Source organism: Lissotriton helveticus, chromosome 3_1 (genome assembly GCF_964261635.1).
Source record: "Lissotriton helveticus chromosome 3_1, aLisHel1.1, whole genome shotgun sequence".
In the NCBI taxonomy this organism is placed as follows: domain Eukaryota; kingdom Metazoa; phylum Chordata; class Amphibia; order Caudata; family Salamandridae; genus Lissotriton; species Lissotriton helveticus.
Genome location: NC_136061.1, coordinates 1938714403 through 1938741097, shown reverse-complemented (window position 1 = coordinate 1938741097; position 26695 = coordinate 1938714403). Strand labels below are relative to the sequence as shown.

Sequence of the window (26695 nt, the reverse complement as noted above, 5' to 3'; positions counted from 1 at the left end):
CCAGAATGGAAGGAGGGTGAAGGGGAGTTTGAGAATCCCCACAAACTCAATGTATATATCCAAATTTACCTTTGTGAATAGGTCCATAATTCCTACCCACCTTGACGTAGAACATCTGCATTATCTCCAATCATTATTTTCTTCCAATGTCTCCTATGCTTCATTTGAATTCAGGTCACCCATCTTGTGATCAAGAGGCCGCAGTTCTTCCAGTACAAGCCTGGTGACTATGTCTATGTGAATATCCCAGTCATAGCGAAGTACGAGTGGCACCCATTTACCATCAGCAGCGCTCCAGAACAACCAGGTTATGTCATGCCAGCACTGGCAGTTACCTTTAACAGTGTGGGCACGTGGATGGAAACTGCTTAATTGTCATGTTGGTGTGGATTATTGATTTTGGAAGGGAGAAGAATAGGGAACAAGTAGAGTGTTACGTTTTGGTGGGAGAAACAATGAATGTTATTGTCACCTTGAAGCCCGTTGCTTAGGACTAAACCAGTTGTTAAAGGCCCTGAACCAGAGTTTGCAGAGGGCCTATACTAAGGGAGAAGGCCTTTAACAACTGCAATAACCCGAGGCAGAAGGGCTGTAAGGCTTTTAGAACATTCCATACACCAAGCGTAGAATGTTCTAAATTAAAAAAGGGAGAAACGGGGGCGTGGCTAGCGACCGGGCAAGATGGCCGCAGCCTAAGTGAGCTCCGCACCAGGCGAGGGTTCTCCTCATTAATCGGGGCATAAATCCTGCGTGTTTGCAATCCTACTCCCCGTTCCCTGTACCGGCGGAGCTTCCGACGTCCGAGGAGCAGCTCGGATCTGCTGACGGTGGGGTGATTCTCGAGTTCTGCTGCGGGCGGAATTGCGGCCTGTGGTGCCTCCAGAAGCCGGGGACTCGAGTACCAACTAACCCCGGCAGCGGACGGGTCGGAGCCGCGGCGCGGCAGCAGCGGCTGTGGGAAGTACCGAGACCAATCACCGCTGGGGCCTCGGTGCAGGCGCTGATGTCCTGCTGGGGGCTCGGGGCGCCCTGATCCACAGAAGGGGACCATAAATCGTGGCCGCACCGGAGAGAAAGATCCTGCCTCGTGACGAGAGCCCCGAGGCATTGCGGCCCGCGCCCGCCCAAAAGAGACACCGACTGCAGAGCAGCTACAGGAGGTGGAGGTACGCCAACTGGGGTCATCCCTGATATAAATCGGCTGCGCATTGGCGGCTGCCCCGGTTTCGGGTGGAAAGCGGAGCACACGAGGATATCGCGCCACGCTGGCGGAGAGGAGGGGGAAGTGCCGGTGCAACTCCGTGAGTGTGGGTCCCTCGTTAACCAGGGTGTACGGCCTGCCCGGACACCAGATAAATACTGGACAGTGCCTCTAATTCTACCCATACACGGTGCCGGGCTGGAACGAGTGGACCCTTAGTACCGGACCTCTGGTGCCTGCGGGGGAGGAATAGACGGGCCCCAGTGGACAGTTGCCTATGTTTCTGGACCTAGTACACAGCGCTCTGCAACGACCGCCTGCGGGGCTACGCAATGAGTGGCAAGGAAAGCAGGGCCCAACAGCCCCCTCGCCTGGATAAATATGCCTACGTTAAGGACCCCCCAGATGCCTCCAGGGGCGCGTCGGCAGTCAATTCGCCAACTACCAGGACTGAGGGCGCGGAGGAAGTGACCCTTCTGGACGTGATGGCGGCCCTAAGGGCACCGTGTATATGGACATTGCCCTGCTGCGAGCAGACTTTTCCAAGCTGGGAGATTGCCTGGGGACCGTGGAAAAAACAACGGAGGGCCTATCCGCGGACACTGCAGCAACAGGTGAAGAAGTTGGAAGATGACAATAAGCTGATGAAGGCCAAGCTGGATGATCAGGAGGGGCGCTCCCGGCGCAACAATGTCCGCCTGGTTGGGGTACCAGAGAACACAGGCGAGGGGCCCCTTGATCTTTTTGTGGAGGACCTCATTCAGAACCAACTGCAGCCGAAGGGACTCTCCAAATATTTTTCAGTTGAAAGGGCACATCGGGTGCCAGGTGCCAAGCCACGACCGGGAGCGCCTCCGCGACCAATTCTGGTGCGCATTTTCAACTTCAGAGATCGCGACGCTATTTTGCAGGCGGCTCGAGTTGCCCCGCCGCTTAAGATTGACAACGCAGAGATTGCTTTCTATCCGGACTATACGACGGCAGTTCAGCAACAAAGACATAGTTTCCTGGAAGTCAAAAGAGAACTGCGAACTAGAGAGGAGAAGTATTCTATGCTTTTTCCAGCGCGACTTCGCGTTGAATCGGAAGGGAAAATGTGGTTCTTTGAAACGCCGGGTGAGGCAAGAGACTGGTTGGAAGGATGGCGTCCGGCCAGAGGATCTAGAGGCCGAACTGCAGCACAAAATGGACACTGACAACCAGGGATTCCACGAACTGGTGAACCTTCGTACACCGTGAGTTACAAATTCTAAGGAGGGCGACATGGGTGCTCCTCCTGAGCCGGCACCCGGAGCTACATTTCTGCATGGTGGCGCCGGCGACATGGAACATTACGTCCGTGAGGTCTGGGTCCGGACCCTCAGGTAAAACAATTTGATTTTGGGAGAAGGACTTACACTGTAGTGAACTGTTGCACTGAAGGCTGCGGCACAAAGCAGAGACATTGGACAGGGGGACCATGTTCTGGGAGCGGAAGATTCACCTTCCCCCCCACTTTTCTTTCCCACGAGCAATGTGGGCTGTTCGGGACTTTAAGCACTCTGCTCAGTTGGGGTGGCGGGTAGTTCTGGATCCACCGGGCAGGGAGGCAGGGAGGGAGGTTTGGGGAGGTTTGGGGACAGGGGTATGGGATTTTGTTACAGTTTTATTTTGTTTTATGTTGTCAGTTTTTCAGGGCAAGAGTACTACGATGTGTGGTTATGACGCATAGAGGTTGCATGCTTAATTATTCTGTCACTACGCTATCGTCTGCACTGGACACCCATGTATCCACACACCCAACAGGACACTGATCCACACCTGACCCACCTGATCCCTGGGACACCAATGACTGCATTAACCTGGAATGTATGAGGGTTGGGAGATAAGGTGAAAAAGAGCCTGATATTGCAGTATCTGAAGCGCTATACACCCGCAATAGCCCTCCTCCAGGAGACACATTTAGTAAGAACCGCCTGTAGGGCGATGGACAGATGGGGGTACAAAATGGTGGCTCACGCCGAGTTCACCTCTGGCTCTAGGGGGGTTGGAGTGCTGATTAAAAAGAACTTCCCGCTCATAGTGCAGCACACGCGGGTTGACGATCAGGGACGCTTTGCAGCAGTCACATGCCAATGGGAGGGACGCCTCTTTAATTTCGTCTCGGTCTACATTCCCCCGTCCCTGCATGCTCAGGCCCATCCTGCCCTTTCAGCGTTCTTGCTTGCGCTGCCGGAAGCGACACTGATGATAGGGGGCGACTTTAACGACATAGTAGACGGTGTGCTAGATAGGCACCCCACGAAACTGATCTCATCTCGCACCCACTGCCTGCCCGGGGTTATAGAATCCCTAGGACTCACAGACGCCTGGAGATACAAACAACCCAACACCAGACAATACACTTTTCATTCCGGGGTACATAATTGTCTTACGCGCATCGACTACTTTCTGGTTTCAGCGGGAGATCTGGAGGGGGTTACCGATGTTGACATTCGCCCTAGGGGGATTTCCGACCACTCACCGGTCCTCCTACAATACACGCGCCACCAGGCCATTAGACGTCGCATATTCCCTGTGCATCCCAACTATTTGCATATCCCTGTGGTGCTGAAAGGTCTCACGAACACTACGGAAAGATTTTTCCTAGAAAATGCAGGTTCGGTAGAATCAGACAGGTTACTATGGGAGGCCTATAAAGTGGTCCTGCGCGGGAAAGCAATAGTGTCAATCACAGGGCATAAGCGGGAAAAAAGGGCTGAACTGGATAGTCTTGAGGCTGAATTGGACGTAGTAGCCGCACAACACGCAGCCCACCCATCGCCCCACCTGGCACGTGAATTACATCTTAAACAAAGCGAATTTCTGGCATACCAAAGGGAGATGGCTATAAATAGTATCCAAGCCACTCGTCACAGGGTATATGAGCTGGGGGACAAAGCCGGAAAGATGTTAGCATGGTTGGACAAAAAAGAGAAGGTGGGCAGAGTGATTGCACAACTGCGAACGGCTGCGGGACCCATGGTGACATCCCCTGCAGACATGGTGAACACACTAGCAGATCATTTTGAGCAGGTGTATGCCCCTTGCACCACATTCTCGGTTGAGGAGGCGCATGAGTATATAAAGGATATAGCAATGCCATGCCTCACATCTGAGGATGCCCTCCTTCTGGAGGCTGACATAACGGTCGACGAGCTTCAACCGGTCATCTCCTCCCTGGCGTCGGGCAAGGCGGTGGGTCCTAACGGGCTCCCAATTGAGCTATACAAGAGGTCTGCACAAACGCTGGCCCCTTACCTATTGGGAATGTTCCGGGACAGTCTTCAGGCAGGTGAGCTGCCACGTGACCAGCGTCTGGCCACGATCATAGCAATCCACAAACCGGGCAAACCTCCGGAGGACTGTAGCTCGTACCGCCCTATATCTTTGATCAATGCGGAACCCAAAATATTAGCCAAGTTATTAGCTATGCGTTAACACCACACCTTTCCTCCCTGATAGGACCGGACCAGTCCGGATTTATGCCCCAGCGCTTAATCTGCGGCGACTGCACGCAGTAATGGCCCGGAGAGCGCAGATAGAAGAGCCCGCAGTTGTCCTCTCTTTGGACGCCAGTATGGCATTCGATACAGTGGAGTGGCCATATATGTTCGCGGTTCTGCAGCACCTGGGCTTCGGCCCCAAATTCTGTGCCTGGATTCAGCTGCTCTACAGGAACCCGCTGGCACATGTGGCGGCAAATGGAAACATCTCTAGGGACTTTCCCCTGCCTCGGGGAACGCGGCAGGGATGCCTGCTGTCCCCCCTGCTTTTCGCACTAATTTTAGAACCTCTGGCGGCGTGGATCAGGTGGGAGCCCTCCATTCGAGGACTTCAATGGACTGATGTCTGGGAAGACCGGATATCACTGTACGCTGATGACGTACTACTGTACTTTACCTCACCCAGGAAATCAATTCTTGAATTATTGAATATCTGTGAGAAGTTTCAGGGTATAGGATAAATTGTGCAAAGTCCGTTCTGTACGTCCTGACCGGTCCCCCTCCGCGACTGCCTGTGGACTGTCCACTGCGGAGCACGGATGAGGCTTTTACATATCTGGGCGTCTACATAACGCCAGATCCGGATGACTTTTACGTTCGAAATCTGAAGCCCCAGTTAGACCGTTTTCGGCGTGATGCACAGGTATGGCGGAGCCTCACTCTTACGATGCTGTGAAAAGCAGCCTTATATAAAATGATTATTTACAACAAGGGGTGGTGATGGACAGAGTCTCTGAATTAAGCAGAATACTCTCACCCAGTCAAGAGATCAGGGCTAGACCCAACACCGTTTTTTAGCTCATTGCACCATCCCAGTTTCAGAACCTGGCTGTATGCAAATTAGTCTGTCCCTGGCCCAGTGCATCATGGGAACAGGGCAGACCAGACTACAAAAGCCAATTCTTACACTGGGAAGGAAACAAGCTTCCGGGGACCGGTTTCTGCCATTTCAGGCGTCTTCGGCCCGGCTTGCTTGAATCCTGATGGTGCAATGAGCAAGGGACTCACATCTGAGCATACCCTTCCACGCTTAGGGTGGACAAAATTATTTACAACAAGGGGTGGTGATGGACAGAGTCTCTGAATTAAGCAGAGTACTCTCACCCAGTCAAGAGATCAGGGCTAGACCCAACACCGTTTTTTAGCTCATTGCACCATCCCAGTTTCAGAACCTGGCTGTATGCAAATTAGTCTGTCCCTGGCCCAGTGCATCATGGGAACAGGGCAGACCAGACTACAAAAGCCAATTCTTACACTGGGAAGGAAACAAGCTTCCGGGGACCGGTTTCTGCCATTTCAGGCGTCTTCGGCCCGGCTTGCTTGAATCCTGATGGTGCAATGAGCAAGGGACTCACATCTGAGCATACCCTTCCACGCTTAGGGTGGACAAAATTATTTACAACAAGGGGTGGTGATGGACAGAGTCTCTGAATTAAGCAGAGTACTCTCACCCAGTCAAGAGATCAGGGCTAGACCCAACACCGTTTTTTAGCTCATTGCACCATCCCAGTTTCAGAACCTGGCTGTATGCAAATTAGTCTGTCCCTGGCCCAGTGCATCATGGGAACAGGGCAGACCAGACTACAAAAGCCAATTCTTACACTGGGAAGGAAACAAGCTTCCGGGGACCGGTTTCTGCCATTTCAGGCGTCTTCGGCCCGGCTTGCTTGAATCCTGATGGTGCAATGAGCAAGGGACTCACATCAGAGCATACCCTTCCACGCTTAGGGTGGACAAAATTATTTACAACAAGGGGTGGTGATGGACAGAGTCTCTGAATTAAGCAGAGTACTCTCACCCAGTCAAGAGATCAGGGCTAGACCCAACACCGTTTTTTAGCTCATTGCACCATCCCAGTTTCAGAACCTGGCTGTATGCAAATTAGTCTGTCCCTGGCCCAGTGCATCATGGGAACAGGGCAGACCAGACTACAAAAGCCAATTCTTACACTGGGAAGGAAACAAGCTTCCGGGGACCGGTTTCTGCCATTTCAGGCGTCTTCGGCCCGGCTTGCTTGAATCCTGATGGTGCAATGAGCAAGGGACTCACATCTGAGCATACCCTTCCAGTGTAAGAATTGGCTTTTGTAGTTTGGTTTGCCCTGTTCCCATCATGCACTGGGACAGGAACAGACTAATTTGCATACAGCCAGGTTCTGAAACTGGGATGGTGCAATGAGCTAAAAAACGGTGTTGGATCTAGCCCTGATCTTTTGACTGGGTGAGAGTATTCTGCTTAATTCAGAGACTCTGTCCCTCACCACCCCTTGTTATATAAAATGATGGCGCTCCCACGCTTTCTATATATACTTGAGAACACACCATATCCGGTTCCACCAGGCTACTTCAAGGCCATTGAGGCAGAGGTTTCTGGTCTTTTGTGGGGAAACAAACTGGCGCGGATTTCCCAGACTAAACTAACGCGTACCTGGTACGATGGAGGGATAGCACTTCCGAACGTGGAGCTTTATTACTGGTCGGCGCATCTCAAAATCATACATTTCTGGTTGCACACCCCGCAGACTGAACCGGCCTATCAGGCGGATAGACAGAATCTGGAAGATAAGGGGCTGATGGGAAATTTATACAGCCGCCGCAAACCCATGGCCTTGCTCGGTCCAACGAAGCATACTATACGTATTTGGTACCAAGCACAGGTCCGCCTCAGGTGTGTGGGCATTATTACGCAAATGACACCGTTATGGGACTCGCAGCGACTGGGCCGCCTTAGCAAAAGTAAAGGGTTCCAAAACTGGGACAATATAGGCCTGTCCACGGTGGAGAACCTATGGAAAAAGGGACAGGTGGTTGAGTTTACACAGCTGCGAATACAATATGGCATGGCACAGTCGGAGCAGTTTAGATACTTGCAGGTCAGACATGCGCCTCGAGCGGTCATTCCTCCAGGTGCCGCTTTGCAGGAAACCACTCCAGGACAGGCTTCTAACAGAACATATGACGAGCAGGACAACATCCTTAACATATCGGAAACTAATTAATAATCTCCCAGATCCAACATCCACACTAAAACAGACCTGGTCTCTAGAGGTGGGTGACCTTGATGAATCCGAATGGCAGCAGGGTCTATCATTCCCCAGAGAGACGGCGATACCCTCCCGGCTTCGTTTGGTCCAACTCAAGGTGCTTCATCGAACGTACTACACCAGGTCGACGCTTTTCGTGATAGGAGCTGCCCTGCATAGGTACTGCATGCGTGGGTGCGGGGAGGAGGGCACGTTCTACCACACCATTTGGGACTGTACACACATTGCAGCATATTGGGCCAAAATAATGCGCACAATTTCACAAACAATAGACATCACGGTTCTGCCTGAGCCGAGGCGTTGCCTGCTGAACGTCTGGGAGCCCAACAACCTAAATCATCAACAACAGGACTGGGCTATGCTGGGCATGATGTTGGCAAAACGTAATATTGCAATGTTATGGGGGGCTGAAACTCTGCCAACACTCCGGAAGTGGTGTACAGATATGGATGAGGCAATGGTGGCAGAGAAGGCAGTTTTTGTTCACCGTGGGTGCCCTCGGAAATGGGAAAGGGTGTGGGGGGCTTGGAACAGGTTTAGAGGGAATATTTGTGAACCACCGGACGTTACCACAGAAGATGTTTCTATTTAACAAGGGTGTGCTGACGGGGAAGGGGTTGATACGGGATGCTTTGGTTAGACTACTTCTACTGATGTCATGCATTGCCAATATACAATGTTCATATGCAACCTACGATGTACTCATGTCCGCTGATCACCTTTATTGTTTGTACACTTGCCCTGCTTTGCAAGGTATTAATGAAAATTAAAAAAAAAAAAAAAAAAAAGGGAGAAACAGAAAGACAAACATTGGAATGTTGAAGTAGAAAGCTCTTTCAGCCATCAGTGGCCTTTAGCAACTCCATTGTTCTCAGTGGAACTCTCAACATTCCAGTGTTCTAATATGTATTTATTGTAGCCTTATAGCCCGCCATAGAGGGTTAAACCGGCTATTAAATGTCCTCTCCAGCGTTAAAGTAAACTACAAGGTATATGTTAGAGCTATATGTTTTTTACCAAGTATTTCATTATCCTAATCTTGCCAAAAGGGTTCATTTGGATGGAAAACAATTTTTGTTACATTTTAAATTCTGAATTTGTGCTTTCCCAGAATAAGGACTCTTATACTATTTTGCCTACCAGTATCGATGAAATGTTACCCGGTCACCTTGTGGTCCTGTCTGATGTAACATTTCCTATACACTGATTTACACACCTATGATTGCCTCTGTGCAATGTGTGTGTAATATAAAATTCTCTAACACCTTACACTGGTATGAGTGGTGCTATAAAAATACATGAATCCGATAGACAGTGGCTCTAGAGACTTGAGGGGCACTGTTAAAGGGCGGTGGTGAGGGAATCCGTGGCAGAGGTGGTCATTGGGGGGCCAGGGGAGGGGGCGCCAACAAGCATTGTCACACCGGGCACCACCAGTGTTAAAGCCGGCCCTGTATAAAGGGTATTTTAGATGTTATTGATGTTATTGATGCCCTAGCAGAACATGTCCCTGTTAGCAAATTATAGATACTCTAGGCATTAAGGTAGTCTAAGCAACATGTGCTCCTTATCATATTGCAACAAACAACATGATGAAGTATGACAATCCCAGGCACGGTGATTGCTCTGGCCGCATTCTAGTCCATTGCTTTTCACCCACCATGCCACTCAAGTCCCTCCATATACAAATCAGTACTGACCCCGCTTCTCATTGGAACAGTCTATCTCCAACTGCAAAGCAAGGCCAGTTTCAGCCTATTTAGGCCTCATCAATAGGGTGCAGGTTGAGTCCTAGGCATAGTGAGAATGGGACACACATCTGGGCTAAACTATCATACTTAGGGTGTCTACTGCAACAAACAACAAGGTGGGTGACATTTTTGAATTATTTTCAACCACTGATGATTGTTCAGGAAGTATTCCAGTCTTCGTAATTCCCACCATCCAAATATATACAGAGGCCTGCCTAATGAAAAACAGTACTGACCCTGCTCCTCATGGGAGAAGTCCAATGTGAACTGCCAGACAAAGCCCCCTCTAGAAGAGAACTCAAGGAACCCCAAACTAATTTGGCATATCTGGTTCTCATCATTAGGGTGCAGCTTGAATACTATGGCACAATGAGTGCACCACTCATGTTTGGGCACACCTTCCATAAGGAAGCGTTGACCGTGGGACACAGAGCTCGTCCTTCCTTGTGAGATTTTTTAAAATAGAGGAAATTCAGGGTCCAGTAATGAGAGGATCTGAGAGTGTGCATGGGTTCATAAAAAGTCAATAAAGCAGTCATGTAAGAATTGTGGCGTGACGAGAATAAGGCTTTATGACATATGCAAAGTGCTTTAAAGACGTGTTTAGGAACTAGTAACCAAAGTAAGGAGAATGGTAGCGAGGAAACTGAAGCAGAGTTAGGCGCATTGTAGATCAGTAGCGCTGCAGCATTTCGTACAAGTTGTAATTTGTGAACCAGTGAGTTAGGGAGACCAGTATACAGAGAGTTGCAATAGTCGGGTCTACTTGGACTAATATCCTTGGAGAGTCGAAAGGCAGAGGTGATCATCCTGAGTACATTTATTGTGAAGTAACAAGTGGATATGAGCTTTGAGATTAGTTTTTTGACAAATCTGCCATGACTGCTACTTGGCTCTACAGTGCAAATCCTAGTTACAGCAGGGCAAGCCAACCAGAGAATGATTCCTTCCACTAACACTTTTATGCTTCTGAGGTAAGTGCAGCTCATGCAACAGTTTTGATATCAGTGAGCAGAGAACTGGATGTTACTCTTTCCATGAATGAAGCTGTGCTTTTTATATTTTTTTACAGTTTGTAACGTGACTTGCGGGTATTGGAGTGATCTACCCGAAAAACAGACTGTGTTACACATTATTTTGGCGCTAAGAGATTACGTGATTTGCATACAATCACAGGATGTTGAGCTGAGACCAGGATACTAACATGGTTCCCCAGTTGGCAGCCACAGCCACCAGGCTGCCCATCTCCTCCCTAATTAAAGGCCAGACAGAGAACAAAGACTGACCTCTTTGATGATACTCTTGTATGCTATCATGTTACATTTTTATATATAATTCACCCATGCACCAGAGCTTCATGGCGCTAAGAGAAATTAATCAAACACAACATAGATTGATTGAAAAGCAAGGGTTTCCTTTGCTCTTATAACCTGAGACTGCTGATTTCTGGAGTTAAAATAGAAGGGAGGAAATTTCGAGCCTTGGCTGCCTCCTCATTTTTACCAGTCTCACCTGAGGAATACTTAGGCAAATTTGATGAGAAGACCTACTGTTGAGTTGGAGTAAGGTGCTTAAATATGGCTGGCCTGGCGTTCTCCTTGCTGATAGACAATTTCTATTGCCATAAAGTGGGCCCCAGTGCAGTTTAAGCAAGGAGGCAGGCATATAGTTAGATTTTTCATCCCAACAATCATTTGTGCTGCATTGTGGGACAATTGGAGATTGTTCATCACTTCTTCAGTTGCTAGCAAATAAATGTTTTTGTTGTTGTCCAGTCATGATTGGACCAGGATAGTCACCACTGTAACATGTGTATCGGTTCAAGAAAAAGTGGAAAAGCTTCAAAAGGAGGATTTTTCAAAGCATTAACTCTGATGGATTTAGGTTTCTTTGACTCAGGAAAGGAAACTGAACCCCATAATTGTGAGTCTAGATTTATAAGTAGTATATTTTTCTTGCAGAAAAACAATTACAAGAAATTCGCCAGTGAATAAATGAAATGTAGGGAGCGAAAGTCACCAACTTCAACTCAGGGAGCACATGGCTGTCTTGAGTTGCAAGTTTTCTTTACACATTTCCCCACATGAATTATTAAGGGGGACGGATGTCCCTTCTCATATTGGTTGGCCCTTGTTGCTCTTCCAGTAGTGGTCGGCTTCTGAAGGGTGTCCACACACCAGGAATATGACTCACCTTCTCCTCCTGGACAGCCTCTTCTCCTGCAAGGCCAGACACACTCCTTGCCTGCCTGTCTGAGCAGACAGTTATGCCTCTAAATGCCAGGCAGACCCTCAGCTTCTCCACCAAGTTGTACAGACTTCAGGTGACGTCCTCTCACCTCTTGGAGACTGGCTTTCATGCAGACACCAGCCCTGTTCTCCCAGCAGGGCTTTCAGTATTCTGCAGAGCACTTCCTTCCGTGGTCATTGCGGCAGCATGGAATTGGAACAAAGTGGGGTGGTTTGTGTACAGATACTCAATTTCCAGATGGGCGATGTTGACCTCTGTCTAAGATTCTGGAGCAGTTTGCAATGGTTTCCCCTCAAGCTTCATTTTTTAGCTGTAGTGCAGATAGCGTCTTTGTGCAAGGCGATGGCTAGTTTCAAGCAGGATCATTCAAAATATGGGCACAATGAAGTGTGAGGTCTCTGTACCTGGCTCTCATCAGCCTTCTTGAAGTAACAGTCAGAGACAGAAAAAAGGGAAGGCCAGGCCCAGAAACTTCCCAACTTTTGCCAACAGAATCTGCTGATTCACCTGCTTACTCCTATCATCCACCAAATGGCAGTGCTCAGGAAAGTCTAAATTGCAATCGCTTGCTAAAAGGTGCTCATAGAATTTCTAAGGGTCGCCCTATCTCCATCCTCTCACACTTGAATGTCTGGGTATCCACCCTCCAGCTTCAGGAATGCAGGAAGTGCACTTTACTGTTTAAGGAAGCTGTATCCACCCTCCATCTTGTGGCATGCTAAACCAGGGGCCATCCAAAATCCCCTGGTCCCAGCAAATGCACACAATCTCACTGTCATGTATGTGCCACACATACACAGTGCATTACACACACTTGATACGCACGCGAATGCTCTCTATCTTACTCTGAAGTTTTACATGAGTGTGACCAGTAGGTTCCACTCACTTCTAGAACAAAAAAAGGGTCGGTTTAGGACTATTAATCTTTATAAATCGGTACGCTGCCACTAGTGCTTCATGTCAATAACCTAAAATGCACAGACATTTGTCCCGTGTCAAAAAAGAGGGCACAATTGATGGACCACCCCAGGTCATAAAATAGGTTCTAGAGCCTGGCTTGAACATAGACAGGCCTAGGTCTCAGTTCACATGCTGAATCCCATCTCAACAAGAGGTTAACCTGCCAGCATCCACACCCAGAAAAGAAGAACTGAGCTGGGACTTCAATGCTTACTTCACGATAATATTTGCAGTCCTTGGGAGGTCTTGAGATCGAAGATAGGGGACTCTTTCTCTATATTCAGATCTGTTCCTAGTTTTCCGCTGAGAGAGAGAACATAGGTGGGAACTGGGCTATTGAGTCTGCTCTTCAATCTCCAAGCCCAATGAAGAAGGAAGTGGGACTGTGGTATAGAAAAATGTTGGAGGAGGAGGAATCTGAGGCCCCCCCCAATGTTCCAAATCTGGAATTCCTCTAGGTTGGAGGAGGCATCAGCTGTTCTTTATGATAGATCTCTCCACATCTTGTACAAATATGTTAAATCAGCCTCTTTGAAGAAGAATCATTTTTATACCACCAACAGGCTTTATTATACGCCAAAAAAGATTGCTAAGTTTGTGACTCCCTCTCCATCCTGCTCAAGATGCGGGGTAGTCGGAGCAGATAACATACATGTTTTTTTATGACTGCCCTTCCTTGGGTCCCTTTTGGTCTATGGTCGAGAAGGCCCTGGAGGGAATTTTTAAGGTACAAGGGTCCTTAAACTTAATTAGAGGTATTTTTGGGATGGACACTGATCTTTTTTGTTTATTAAGGGGGCACAAGTAGCGTTATTCTTCAGTCTTATTATAATTGCATGCAGGGAGATATGTAAATTATGGAAGGATACTAGCCCTCCTCTATATGAAAGCTGGCTACGGGCGGCATTGAGCACTGCAAGGTTAGAATCTGGTTTGGCACAAAATGTAAATAGCACGGTGTGTGATCCTTTGCTGGAATGGGGAAGAGAAATGAGGCTGGTCTAAAGCCCTGCCAGTCCTATGATTACACCAGGCCTCGGAATAAAGATGCAGGGCTGGTCAGCCCAGGCTATTGCAAGAACGTCAGCCCTGGGCGCCCACGACAGAATGGGTTGAGAAAGTTTATTTGCACAGCTTTTGGTGGAATGAGGACAACAACAAAAAAGATAATTTTTGCAAGCAATCAGTAAACTCTCCCGAGAAGGCACCTAAAGAAGACTAAATGTATTTATTGTGAAGCAGCAAGGAAAAACTGTCTGGGTTGAAGGAATGTTAAAGGTCTAAAATTACAATCTGTTTAACAAATGATCAGGCAGATAGTATTGCCAATTCCTTACAAATCTTGAAATTACACAATCATGAATTTAACATATTTCCAAAACCAAATTAGAATATTGGGGATTTTTGGAGCTCCACTGACGACAATGGAACAGCAGCGGCCTATTTAAACTGGTATAGACCCCCTGCTAACAAAATTTCAGCGTTCGCTATCTTTCTCTTTCCCCTTCTTTTCAAAATATAGCAATTGGACAGGAGAAAGCAAAAGGCAGAGGGCGTGCAGCCGGAGTCTTCATCCTTCCCTCCTCCTGTAGCTCAGTGTCACCGGGGCTTCAGAAGGAGGAAGGAGGGAGGGGTGAATGATACTCCACTCCTGGGTCTCCCTGGCTTGCCGAACCACGAAAAACAGTTTAGATGAGCACTTGAGAATCAGGGGCTGGTTTCTGACAGCCTGTTTTCATAGCTCTTGCTGTAAATGGTCAACAGTTAACCCGTTTACTGCTAACGCGATTTCGCGGTAGTGCGGAACTTCCACAAAACGGGCGGGGCTGCGTCGGCCGTTGTACATGCGCAGCACTACGAAGGTAGTGCTCGCAACATCCAACGGCCGACGGCAGTACTTGAGGGGTTAACAGCCATGGCCCTGCACATGGCTGTTAACAGTTGAACATTCAAAGCAAGAGCTGTGAAACAAAGGCTTCAGAGCTGCAGGGGATTTCAACCCCTCGGTCACTGATGCCTTTATTTTCTTAATTAAGATGTTGTGCCCTCATGAGAAGGAATGTTCTAATAGTTTCATAGCCCACTGTAAGTGGGCTATAATGGCCATTAAAGGTCCTCTCCCTTGTTAAAGGCCCTTACCTTCGGCTCGAGTTCTATAACCCTGAAGCTAGCCTTTAATGGTCGTATAGCTCGTATAGCTCACTACAGTGGGCTGTAAATCTATAATCATGCTATCACAGTAAGCAAAAAAGACGGCGAAGTAGCTCTGCTGTGTTTCTGCTAATATGTTAGGCAGACAGCTTCAAGGGGTCGTATCTACTAGCACTTCATGCGAGAACAGGGGAGGATGAGAAGCGGTGCTGGTGATTCCTGTGATGGCCGCAGGTAACCAGGGGGGGGGGAGGGCACGGGGTGCTGGCAATTCCAGAGCTTCTCCCGCCAGTGACGGCCACATGTTTGAGGGAGTGTGGGGGATGGGGGTATGCCACTGCCCCCAAAATTTGTGTCACCTGGGGAGGACCGCCACCCCCGCCCTCCTTGCTACGCCACTGAACACTTCCCCGCTCATGGGTCAGGCCTATATCAGATATTAGCCAGGGTTCCTCTCTTCTAACCTTGTTGCACTTTTCATGTTAAACACCTACTGTATGTGACCACTTTTGGTGACTAGTAGGTAACCTTCAACAATCAAACTGTTGCTCTTAACATCAGGCCAGACAGAGTTCAGCGAGTGGTTCTCTTGATTAACAATACTGAGCTTCTGGTAAGAGGTCACACAGTGACTATCATACTCTGGTAGCACTGCTGCACTTATGAGGCCAGGAAGGAAATTGTGAGTGATCCTCTATGCAAACTCTGCTTTGTTTCTCATAGTGAGGCAGATTGATAATAGTGAGTGGTCCTATCTACTAACAATGGTTAGTTACGGATGATAAACAAAAATCAGTAAGTGACCCCCCTCGCCGGAGCTTCTGTATGTCTGATAAAGATTCAGTCAGAAGCAACTAGTGGATTTCTCTGCTAAAACTGCTTTGCATTTGATGGGAGGCCAAGCAAAACCAGTTAGTGTCTCTTTCTCTCTATACTTACACTTCTGTGCCTGCGATAAGAGGTCAAACAGATACCAGAAGTCCTTTAATTCACAGATATGTCTGATAATAGACCAAACAAAGACCCAATAGTGAGATTCTCCGCAAACAGTAATGAGATTCTAAGATTTGACAGAGACAACACGTTTCAGTAACCATGCTATCCTTCTGACCCTGCAGATTTCCTATGGTTGCATATAAGGTCCCTTGGACAGTGGACCAACAGACTGTACGAGTACTTCAGGCATCTGGAACCGATGATCCAAGTGGCAAAGCCCCTAACTCGAAACCTGAGAGCCAAGAGATGCCAGCGCTGGATGCAGGTCTGGACAAGGCAGCTTTCTGTGTACAATTTCTCAGCTTCTTAAATGTTGGCGCAGTCAACTTGCTGCAGTAATATGTGGCAACAGCCTTCTTTGAAAATAATGTTCCGTCTAGTTGCAGGACTCATGCTAAACCCTGGCTTGATATTGGTGTAAATAATTAATTTAACTGATAATTCTTTTGACCTGATCCCTGCCTGACTAACATTCAGTCACAGAATTTAACAGAAGAGTAATTTAAAACACCCAGAGTCTCATACATCGTGATCATGAAATATCACAACTTTCCTTTTAAAACTCTCCCTACACACGAAGAATACCTCCACGCATCGAAAGCCTACAGCGCAGGAATCAGAATACATATGATGATGCACCGGCAACGTATCCCTAAAAGATTAAAACAGATGTACCTATAGACTTCGGGCCTATGTTTTAGGTGTTGAGAGGGCTTGGAGTTGGAGGTTCACAAATGGTGGGAATGTGACCTAATAAAAACATATTAGAAATAAGTACTTAGCCATGTTGTCTAAGTGGTGAAGCGTGACCCCCAAAGCCATTCTACTATAAACCGGGTGCTGGTCCTGCTCCCAGGGGAAGACAATACAGAAGACTCCACTTCACCACAAGTTAGGGACATCTAAGGGGCTTATAGCTGCTCATTGTGAAAGGAAAGACGCCCCACAATTGCGAAATGGATACACTCTCCTTCGCAAAAAGCTCACACATGTCATACAGAATCAAGACTTTTGATAAGCTATGGAGCTCACTGATGAGCGATCTAACTTATGCACACCTAAGAGACTTTCCATCAAGCCTGAGGGCACTGCAGCTTTTTGGACAAGCGAACTTTAAACAAATACTCGTGATTTCCCATGAAATCAACCGGTGGGGATTGAATGGTCTCACTTGACTGGTGCCTTGGGGCAGGGGGATAAAACAGGAAGGAGGGCAAAGGGGCGAGCTGTTGGGAAGTTCAGGAGTTGTGATCTATAGGACATTGCTCTGTGGAACAGCTGAATTGTTGGTGAAATGGGCACATTAGCTAAAAAGTCAAGGCTGTACTCTACTAGCCAACATGGTCAGCGACTAGCTGCCGCCTCCCCCCCAATCCGGCACCCAACACCCAGGAACGTGGACACGAGACGTGTTTTACTTTTTGGAAGGCGGGCGCTAGTCGCCCGGCCGTATTTATTAAAGTATGAAATTAAAAAAGGTTTTAATTGCATAATCAACAATGAATACAAAAATCAGCAGGACATTCAGTTATACAATTGTTATCAACAAGTTTGAGAGCCTGACCTTAACAAAACTCTAATACAAGTTGTTCCTAGCTTAAACTAAACATCCTACCTTGATTTTTGTACATTTCTGGCCATATGGCAGGGTCACTACCGGTGTCAGGTCCTACAAGCTGCGCCTCCCCCCTAGAAGTGCGCATGCGCAGTGTTACCCCGGGAATTGCCCGGTCTACGCCCCAAACTCCATTTACCCACTAAAGGAGGGCCCTTACTCTGCGCCGGTGGCGTCATGAGTCCACGCGCGCGGGGTGGCTACCAGCCTAAGGAAAGCGTGAACTACTCCTACCCGCGCTCCTTTGCATATTACCTTGCCCCTGGAGTACTGGGAGTGGCCCGCAGGCCCCTCCCCCCGGGCGGGAACCTCCATAGGATGATGCCCGCCCCCTCAGACCTCAAATATGTGCTCACCGATAATGACCTTACCGCCACAGGCCAGTATTGTTAACCGACGATCTGGCCTCCCCCTCTATCCCCTGCCTAAGGACACACTCCTCCTATCCCAGCCCTCTAGCCAAGCCCAGATATTGTCAGACCATAGGACATTACCCTCTTCTGTCAAATGAACCCCGTCCTTCAAGTAATACTTGTGACCCCAGATGCACCCATGAGGTATTGACTGTAACACGGGGGTTCGAAACAACCTATCCAACCGTGTGTTGATCCTCTTTACCGAGTGATTCAACGCCCTGACCGAATGACCCCCCCGCCACTGAAGTCGAGGTATGAGTTGTGACCATACTAGCGTGCACCCGGGGCAGGTCCTAGCTATCCAACCCGCTGTTGAGATAATCTCTTCAATCAAGATGCGCCTGCCCAGTGTTGCCAAGTCGTTCTCCCCAAGGTGAAGTATCACCACTGACGGTGGAGACCGCTGGCGTGCTAACAGCCCTTGGAAGAAACCCCTAAACTCGTGAAGACACAACCCACCTCTGCCAAAGAACGTGATATTCAACCCTAGTTGTGCCGCCCTTTCTTTCTTATCACCTGACAGGAAGACACATTCCGCTCGGTTCACATATGAATGACCGACAATCCAGACATTGTTCTTTGTTGTTTCCTGTTCGCCGCTCCGTGCCGATGAATCTTGGCGGTGCCCGACGACAAATTCCTCCCCTGCGTAACAGGTCTGAGAAACTGTAAGAGAGCGGAAAGAGACCAAGCGTGAGTGACAAGTAATCATAGCATGTCAATCCGAACATAACGTTTATAGCAGTCTGATGACCACCTTCCAATTGTCTTCACTCTTTCCACCGGGAGGCCCCCCGCCACCGCCTCAGTTGCTGCCCCAATCCTGAAGGAATGAGATCCAAAATCTCTAGGATCAAGACCTGCTTTTGTAACCCCTATTTCGAACACTCTCCTGAATTGATACCTGGTCAAGGGGCTCCCGTCGGCGTGACAGAGCAACGCCCTGCCTGCTGAACCGACCATCCGTCCCATGAGTGCTTCTACGTGCCTCACCGGGCAGCACGGGTTGGCGGGTGCCCGTTGCAGAACTATGGTGTGACCCCTAGCTTCTTGATCGGTCTTTGATTTCTGGATAATCACCCACATGGTGTCACCCCTTATCGTCACCCCAGCCTTCTGCAAGCCACCTAATATGTCAGACTTGGATCCTGCAAAGTACTGCTGGGAAGTGTGCTGGCGAGGGGTCTGCTGTGGGGAGATGTTCCCTGAAAACCTGCATTTTGAAGCGAGAAAGGGAGTCAGCAGCATTGTTTAAAACACCAGGGACATGTTTGGCTCTAAAATTAGCATTCAGTTTAAGGCACCGCAGAACAATTTCTTTGATCAGACGAAGTATGAAAGGACACCGCGCCCCCTGCTGATTGATACATTCCACCACTGTCATGTTATCTGACCAAAACACCACTGATTGGTTACATAGGTGTTCGGGCCAAACCATCAGTGCCACCCATATTGGAAAAAGTTCCAGGAAGCCAATGTTGCTGAGCAAACCCCATGTGTTCCATTCTTCTGGCCATTGTTGAGCGACCCACCTATTCCCTAGGATGGCACCAAAGCCCACACTACCGGCCGCATCAGTCCATAATCCCAACTCCGCCGATGTCGTGAGCGGGCCGGGCCAGACCACCCTACCGTTAAAATCCTCCAGGAATGCCATCCAAATGAGCATATCCTGGCGAATTTCAGACGATAGGCGCGTGCGGTGGTGCTTTTCCTTCAGCCCCCTCATCGCGTGCGCGATGGAGCGAGAGAAGGGGCGAGCCATTGGGATGATTCTTAGTGCGAAATTCAATTGCCCTACCACCTCCTGTAATTGCTGCAAAGTGACCTTCTCCTTCCGGAGGCATAACTGTAGCGATGCCTTGAATTTGCACACCTTGTCCCTGGGTAGTCTAAAACATCTCTCCATTGAGTCAATCTCGATGCCCAGAAATTCCAAGCAGGTGGTCGGGCCCACCGTCTTCCCAGGCGCAAGCGGGACCCCAAAAGCCCGCATGAGCACGCAAAATTCCTGCAATGCCAGTGCGCACTCCTGAGAACCCGCTGTACCGAGGAAGAGGAAATCATCTAAGTAATGCATGACCCTTTGATGGCCCGTCACTTGTCTCATGGCCCATTCAAGAAATGAACTAAACATCTCAAAGTAGGCGCAAGAAATAGAACAACCCATAGGCATGCATTTGTCCATGTAGAACCTATCCCTAAAGGTGAAACCTAAAAGATGCTGGTCCGCCGGGTGGACTGGGAGGAGGCGGAAGGCGGATTCTATGTCTGATTTCGCCATCAGCGCCCCGGGTCCAGTGGCCTGCAATAAGGTAACAGCCTGATCAAAAGAGGCGTACTTAACACTACAGATACCTTCGTCAATGGCATCATTCAGTGACGCCCCCTTTGGCGCTGACAGGTTATGAATCAATCTGAATTGCCCCTTCTCTTTCTTGGGGACAACTCCCAGTGGGGAACACACAAAATTGGGTACTGGCACTGCGGGAAAAGGGCCAGTTATCCTGCCTAAGGAAAGCTCTTTGTCAATTTTGGCGGCCACAACAGCCGGATTGTGTTTGACTGATAATTGATTTCTACAGTGCGCACTGCCTGTGTATCCCCCGGCCGGGATCCTAAAACCTTTAGAAAAACCTTCCTGGAGTAGGGTGGCCGCTTTGTGGTCAGGGTATCTGTTCAACAATGGAATCATTGCCACCACATCCACTGGAGTGGGGGGGCGTAACCTGTCTGACTTATAGTGGCTTTCCCCTACCCCTCTGTCCTGTGTTACCTTGCTTGGACCTACAGGTAGTTTCTGGATGAGAGGGGTGCCCACAGGAGGAACATGCATGCCTAAACTTACACGCGGCCCTTGCGCAGGTACGCCTATTAAAATCCCAGCACACCCCTTTCTTCTCTGGCCCACCTGCCCTAAATTTCCCAGGTATTTCACTCGTTTGGGGGGGCCGAAAGGGCTGCTGCGGTCTAGTGAACGCCTTGACCGCACCGAACTGAGGGGGCGGTGCAGTGTCAGAGAACTGTTTGTGCCAAGCCATGGAATCTACCGAGTCCCATGGCAATGATCTATTGAATTCCAATGCCTTCCTAAAGTTGACATCATAACCCTTCCATGCTTCCCCAGAATACTGTTGACTCCACCCCACAATCCTGCTCGAGTAGCAAGCCAATGCAGCCTGCAGATCTGGAGGACGCTCAGCCTTAACTGCAGTGAAAACAGCCCATGCTTGCATCCAATTATTGAGATTTTCCTCAACCCTGAATCTAGTACACTGCGCCCTCCATTCACTTGGGAGCATCCACTCCTTCAGTGCTTTCGCCTGCTCCATTTCCCTATTATCCAACAATAAAGAATAAATGTACACGTATTTATCAGCCCAAATCATTTCTTTCACAGCTAAAGACACATGCTGAGCTAGATTTTCGCTCCTGGAAGGTATCACACCGTCCCCCAAGAGCGGCAATGCCACTTCCTTACCAAGTGCGGGCACCGGGGGCGGCTGCCCTTTTACTCCGTCCAGCTGGGGAACACTTGGACCTGCAAGGGGAGAAGAAATTGGCAATGCAACACTGTCGGCGACCGGTGCCGATCTGATTTTTTCTACAAACCTTGCCGCCTCTGCCGCATGGTCTGCAGAATTCGGGAAGGCTCCCCCTTTTTGGAGCCATGGCATCATGGCCGTTAACTGAGACAACAATTCGGGTGGCATTGAATCTACATTACCCCCCGGGACAACAGGTACCACTGGGGTTATGCCCAGTGGTCCTGGCACAGCTGGCAGGGCGGGCGCCGGGTGTGGCCCGCCTGTACCCGGGATTGTGGGCACCGGTGCGGGAGCAGACCCAGCGTCTACTGGTTGACCTGCCGGCACCGGCACCACAGGGGCAATGGGTGTAGGCACATGCGGGGGTGGGACCACCGCGGGCGGTGCGGCGGGTAACGGATCCACTGGGCCTGGGGTGGGGACCGCCTCCTTGGGTCGTTTGGACCTAGGTTTCCCTTGCGGGGTGACAAATTCCCCTCTTGGCACTGGTGCCACCCTCTTGCGGATCGGTCTCCCGGACGGGCCCGGTGCCTCGCCCTCTCTATCCTCCAACCGAGCTTCCCGCTCCTTAATTTGTCCTAGCTGTTGCTTAATGTCGCTCATCTCCCGCATCATAGCCCGCATCATAGCCTCCATGTTGGACCCCCTTTTTCCACCCCTTGGACCTGGCATGACGCTAACCCCAAAAACACCCACTGCCTACTTAGTTCCCAACAGGTCAGCTGTGTGTACCTTTCAGATGGAGGGTCACCAGGGGGCTTTCAGCACCATGCAACGGCGACCGCAACACTAGCGGCTTGTCCGCTTATGTAAGGGGTGAGTAAACCTACTGTAGACGATGAAATGCCAGCCCCCCGCACCCCTCTTACCGACCAGTTCCTCGTCCTCGATTGCCATTATGGTCTGCGGTCCCGGTCCACACCACAATGCGTGCTGGATGCCCTTACGTCCTGTCCTGAGTCAATTTCTGTCGCTAAGCTTGCCTGGAATTGAGAAAAGTATTATCACCGTGCAACAAAGAAGGAGCCGATTTCAGAAAAAACAGAGGACAATTGCAACCCCCCCGTCCACCTTCCTGCTGCTGTGTGCCACTAAAACACTTATTCCCCTGCACTGTTCCCTTGTGCAATACCACGACAATAAATCACTTAATAATAAATAAGCAGTAACATTTGCACGAAATGGCCCCTTGTTTTATCATACCAATGTACACAGGGCAGCTGGGATAAGCAATAACATTTGTGCTTTAACTTGTAGACATAAATAGCATTTGTAAATCTTAACACGAAGTTAAATTTATTACTTGTGCGAAATTGCACGCTTTAAATCAAAATTCTAAGCCCCACAATCTTCGGGTCTCCCCTCCAGGTCCTGCCCTGGTCGACCCTGCTTAGCTTCAGGCGTGACGAACAATTTATACAAGGTTCAGCGTTCTGCCTGAACAAGGCGGGAAAAACCCTTCTTTGTACCGCGTTCTCTATGCGGTTTACCAATAAGCCGGTATCGTTGCAGAAACAGCCGCCCAATACAACCGCGGCTTTCTACTTTACTCTGAACCGCGTTATTGCCGGTATTGTGTACTTCGTTCGCCGCCTCTACTTAGGCGCCCGTATTTGAACTGCCCCTGAAGGCGGGAAATTCTTTGCCCGTATTTAAACCGTCCCTGTAGGCGGGAAATTCCCTCGTACCGTCTGACCAAGAAGATTACACTCCCCTCGTTACTCTGCTGCCCAGGTCCGCAGCGCGAGCCTGCACTTACCGACAAACACCGGACCCTTCGTTTGGCTCACCGCTTACAGCCCTGGTGAAGCGCCGTTCCTTTGCGCTTATTACCGGCTTCCTCTAATGCTGACTTGTCCCCGTGCGACGCAGCTCCCTAGGCCGCTCGAGTTTACCGGCGCCGCCTCGGAACAAACCACTCCGCCCGCGCGCCTCCACTTCTCCACTGCTGGGCTCCGCTCCGTTCGTCCTCGACCTGAAGGATAAAAAGGAAAGATTTACTAAAACAAAGAAGCCCCGAACGCGGGGCACAGCGTTCAGCGAGGGAGCGTCTCCTGGGCGCTCCCCACCTCTTATTCCCGAGGGGCCGGGTGGCCCCTCCTATCGCCCGCCCCCCCTTTTCATATGTTACAATGATGGCGTTCGCTGGAGCATTCCATTGACTTTTATTTTGTTTGATACCAAAACACTGTCTTGCAGAACCCTCCACACACTCAGTGGGGGGTGTCTTTATTTCCAAAAAGCGAACTATAGAGCCATGAAAGATAAACATGTGAATGTTCTAAAAACTGGGTGAAAGAGAGCAAAGTGTAATATTTGTGAGGGAAACGGGAATTATACCTAAATGAATGACAGTGAATTAACTAGGAAATGTTGTTGTGAGGGTCCCTGGCTCTACGTGGACAGCATTCCAGGTTTCGATCCTCAGCCCTGAGTCCAGGTGGTTTTCCAGAGCCCTTGCTTTCTCACAGAAGACCACTGTGGCTACAGAGGCATCTTGTGAACATCTAGAACACCTCCATTTGAATACAAACATTTTTCACTGAAACAGTTTAAGGTGAAATGGTTCATGAGTTGTCAGGGCTGTGACTGGGACGCTGGGCGGGGTAGGGAAGTGTATAAATGGGTGACACGAGGTTGGCAGAGCGATGGGTGAAACTGCGCAGACGGTTAGGGCCTTTGTGAACGGGGGCGAAAAGTGGGCAAGGCTGTATTTGGAGAGAGGTGAACGCTAGTGTGCACAGGAAATGTACCTTGAATGGCGGAGCCGTTCTGGTTGTCACTGGAGTAAAATAAGAGACACAATACTGCAAAAAACATTTGAGGGCCTTACTAAAACGGATGATAATTTTGCTTACCACACATAGCAGTTTTTATAACACATACTTTATAGATTTTTTATTGTCATGTAAACAACAGGGTTGACACAAAGCGTTTTCCATAGGTAATCACAGTAAAAGAGATACATTTTCCACATTTGCGTGCACAGGAACAGATTAGCAATACCAAAATGTTCTCACCAGTGTTCCCAGATCATGTTTTGTTCACATGCAACGGTATAATCTCATGGATCAATGCTACGATGTCCTCACAGGACAGTATCTTTAATTATAGGCATGTCTTATCTTATTTCTAGATTATTAGGCTCTAAAACAATTGTTCAATTTCTACATGGCTTTTCCAACTAGTCAAAATGACAACTCCCAGTGTTCAAATTCAATATGCTTCAACAGTGGCATGCATTATCATGCATGGTGCATGGTGGCATTACACCAATATATTCAGATTCATCTAATGTGAAAATAGTGCATATTTAAATAAGTAGAAGTCCAAAATCAGGGTGTTTACTCCGCCATTAAATGTTGTGGCCTTCAGTTAAATATTTTTGAAAAATAGCCATGTCAAATTTGGAAAACGAAAAATTCACATGTGGGGGCTTCATTGTCAAAGAGGGGCAATGATTGTTAATAAAATTGACTTCCAGAACACAAAGCATTGGAATGTTGTGCCATAGTTATCTGTAAATATAGTAGATTTGCCAACATTCATATGTAGACTCGATGTATCACCAAAGAGCAGCATCATCTGCAAGATCTTGGGACCCGACCTATGGGGGTTGGTGAGAAAGAAGAGGACGCCGTCAGCATATAACTATGTATATATATATATATATATATATATATATATATATATATATATACACATATATATCACCTAATTGGCACATATATGCCTTAAAGGATTTGGCCGGGAACCCATTGGAGCCCGATGCCTTTCTGAGCCTCAGTTCCGACAATGCAACATTAAATTCCTCTACAGTGAAGGGGGCCTCCAGATTCCCGGGCCTCGGTTGACAGGGCCTTTAGGGGCATGCACTCAAAGGAACTTTCGATCTCCGAGCCCATCAAGACCTCTCTCTTGGCGTATAAGGCTGAATAGAAACCATCAAAGCTGCCCGCGACCGGCGGTAAAAGTAAAGTATTCAGTTAAAGCCTCGTGAATGTGGGCATAATAAGACTTATCATGTAGATGCCACGGGGAGAGCCCCAAACGGAACGGTGGCCGGAGCGGGCCAATCAGGAACCAGGCTGCGACCGCGCAACAGTCTGAAAGTCTTCTTGGCAAGATTGTGGCCTCTGACACTTTGTGTGCATAGTCCATTAGAATGAAAATGTAGTCAAGTCTGGAAAATGTTCAGTGGGGCTTGGAAATAAAAAGTGTAGCACGCGGCTTTGGGGTGATGCGACCTCCAAATGTCCACCCACCCCACCAGTTCAACGAGTGATCACAGGGGGGACTCCCTTGCTGCCCCCACAACCCCGGTGCCCCGCCACCTGTCTATGTTAGGATGAATAACATAATTCCAGTCACTGCCCACGACTGCCAGTACCTCTGGTATTTGAGCCATACATCCACTACCTAGACTACATAACTCTGACTGAGGGAAAGAGGGCCTAAATAGTGTCAATTACCACCTGTTCCCCATAGATAGTCCTGTGTGTCAATATGTACCTCCCCTGTGGGTCCACCCACTGCTGCACCAGGGTAAATGGAAGTCTACAATGTATTATAATTGCCACCCCCCAGGAGCCGCTTGTGAAACCTGTGTGAAATTCCTGTGTATACCCGAAACGGGCCAGGCAGGGGGTTTTGGTACCCATGAGGTGTGTCTCTTGCAACAGCAGTACATCTGCCTCTAAGTGTTTTTCCTATGAGAGCACTGCCCCCGCTTTACCTTTTCCAACATTCCAGCTGATCCAACATTCCAGCTGAATACAGAGTGTACCCAGCGTACCCAAAGAGACCCCAGTGATGCTATCTGTCAACCTGCCACAGGAGTGTCGCAATGTCATTGGTCTGTACATAGGGTCGCGCCGTTGGAGAGCACAGACAATACAGTTGGTTTTGAGAACTAATAACAACTATAGAACTTCCCCCTCCCCGATACCTCAAAACAGTTGAAGCATCTGTCACGGAGGGTACCCCACCTCTCCCTCACTGGGAGGCAGGCATAGAGGCCCTTCCAATGGATCCCCACACACCCCATCATCAATGTTCTGGTTTGGGAAGGTCTAGGCATTCCTCACCAGCCACACAGCCCTTGTAGAAGAAGATAGAACTGAAGAAGCCCCGTAATACTGCAGAGTTCAAAGTGACCAACCTCACGCTTCATATAAATAATGGTGCAATTCTTACCTTCCGAACACCGGAGCTTCGTCCCCTGGGGCCCTTTCTGCCCG

At 48.9% G+C, this 26695-nt stretch overlaps 1 protein-coding gene across 1 annotated transcript in view; it reads left to right on the top strand.

The window, feature by feature from the left end:
- The window catches only part of NOX5 (NADPH oxidase 5), a 261295-nt gene that overhangs the window by 117066 nt on the left and 117534 nt on the right, over nt 1-26695 (top strand). The window contains exons 8-9 of the mRNA XM_078684069.1: nt 175-307; nt 15999-16141. Of these exons, the coding sequence (XP_078540195.1) occupies nt 175-307; nt 15999-16141 (276 nt within the window). The remainder of the gene's footprint in view (nt 1-174; nt 308-15998; nt 16142-26695) is intronic.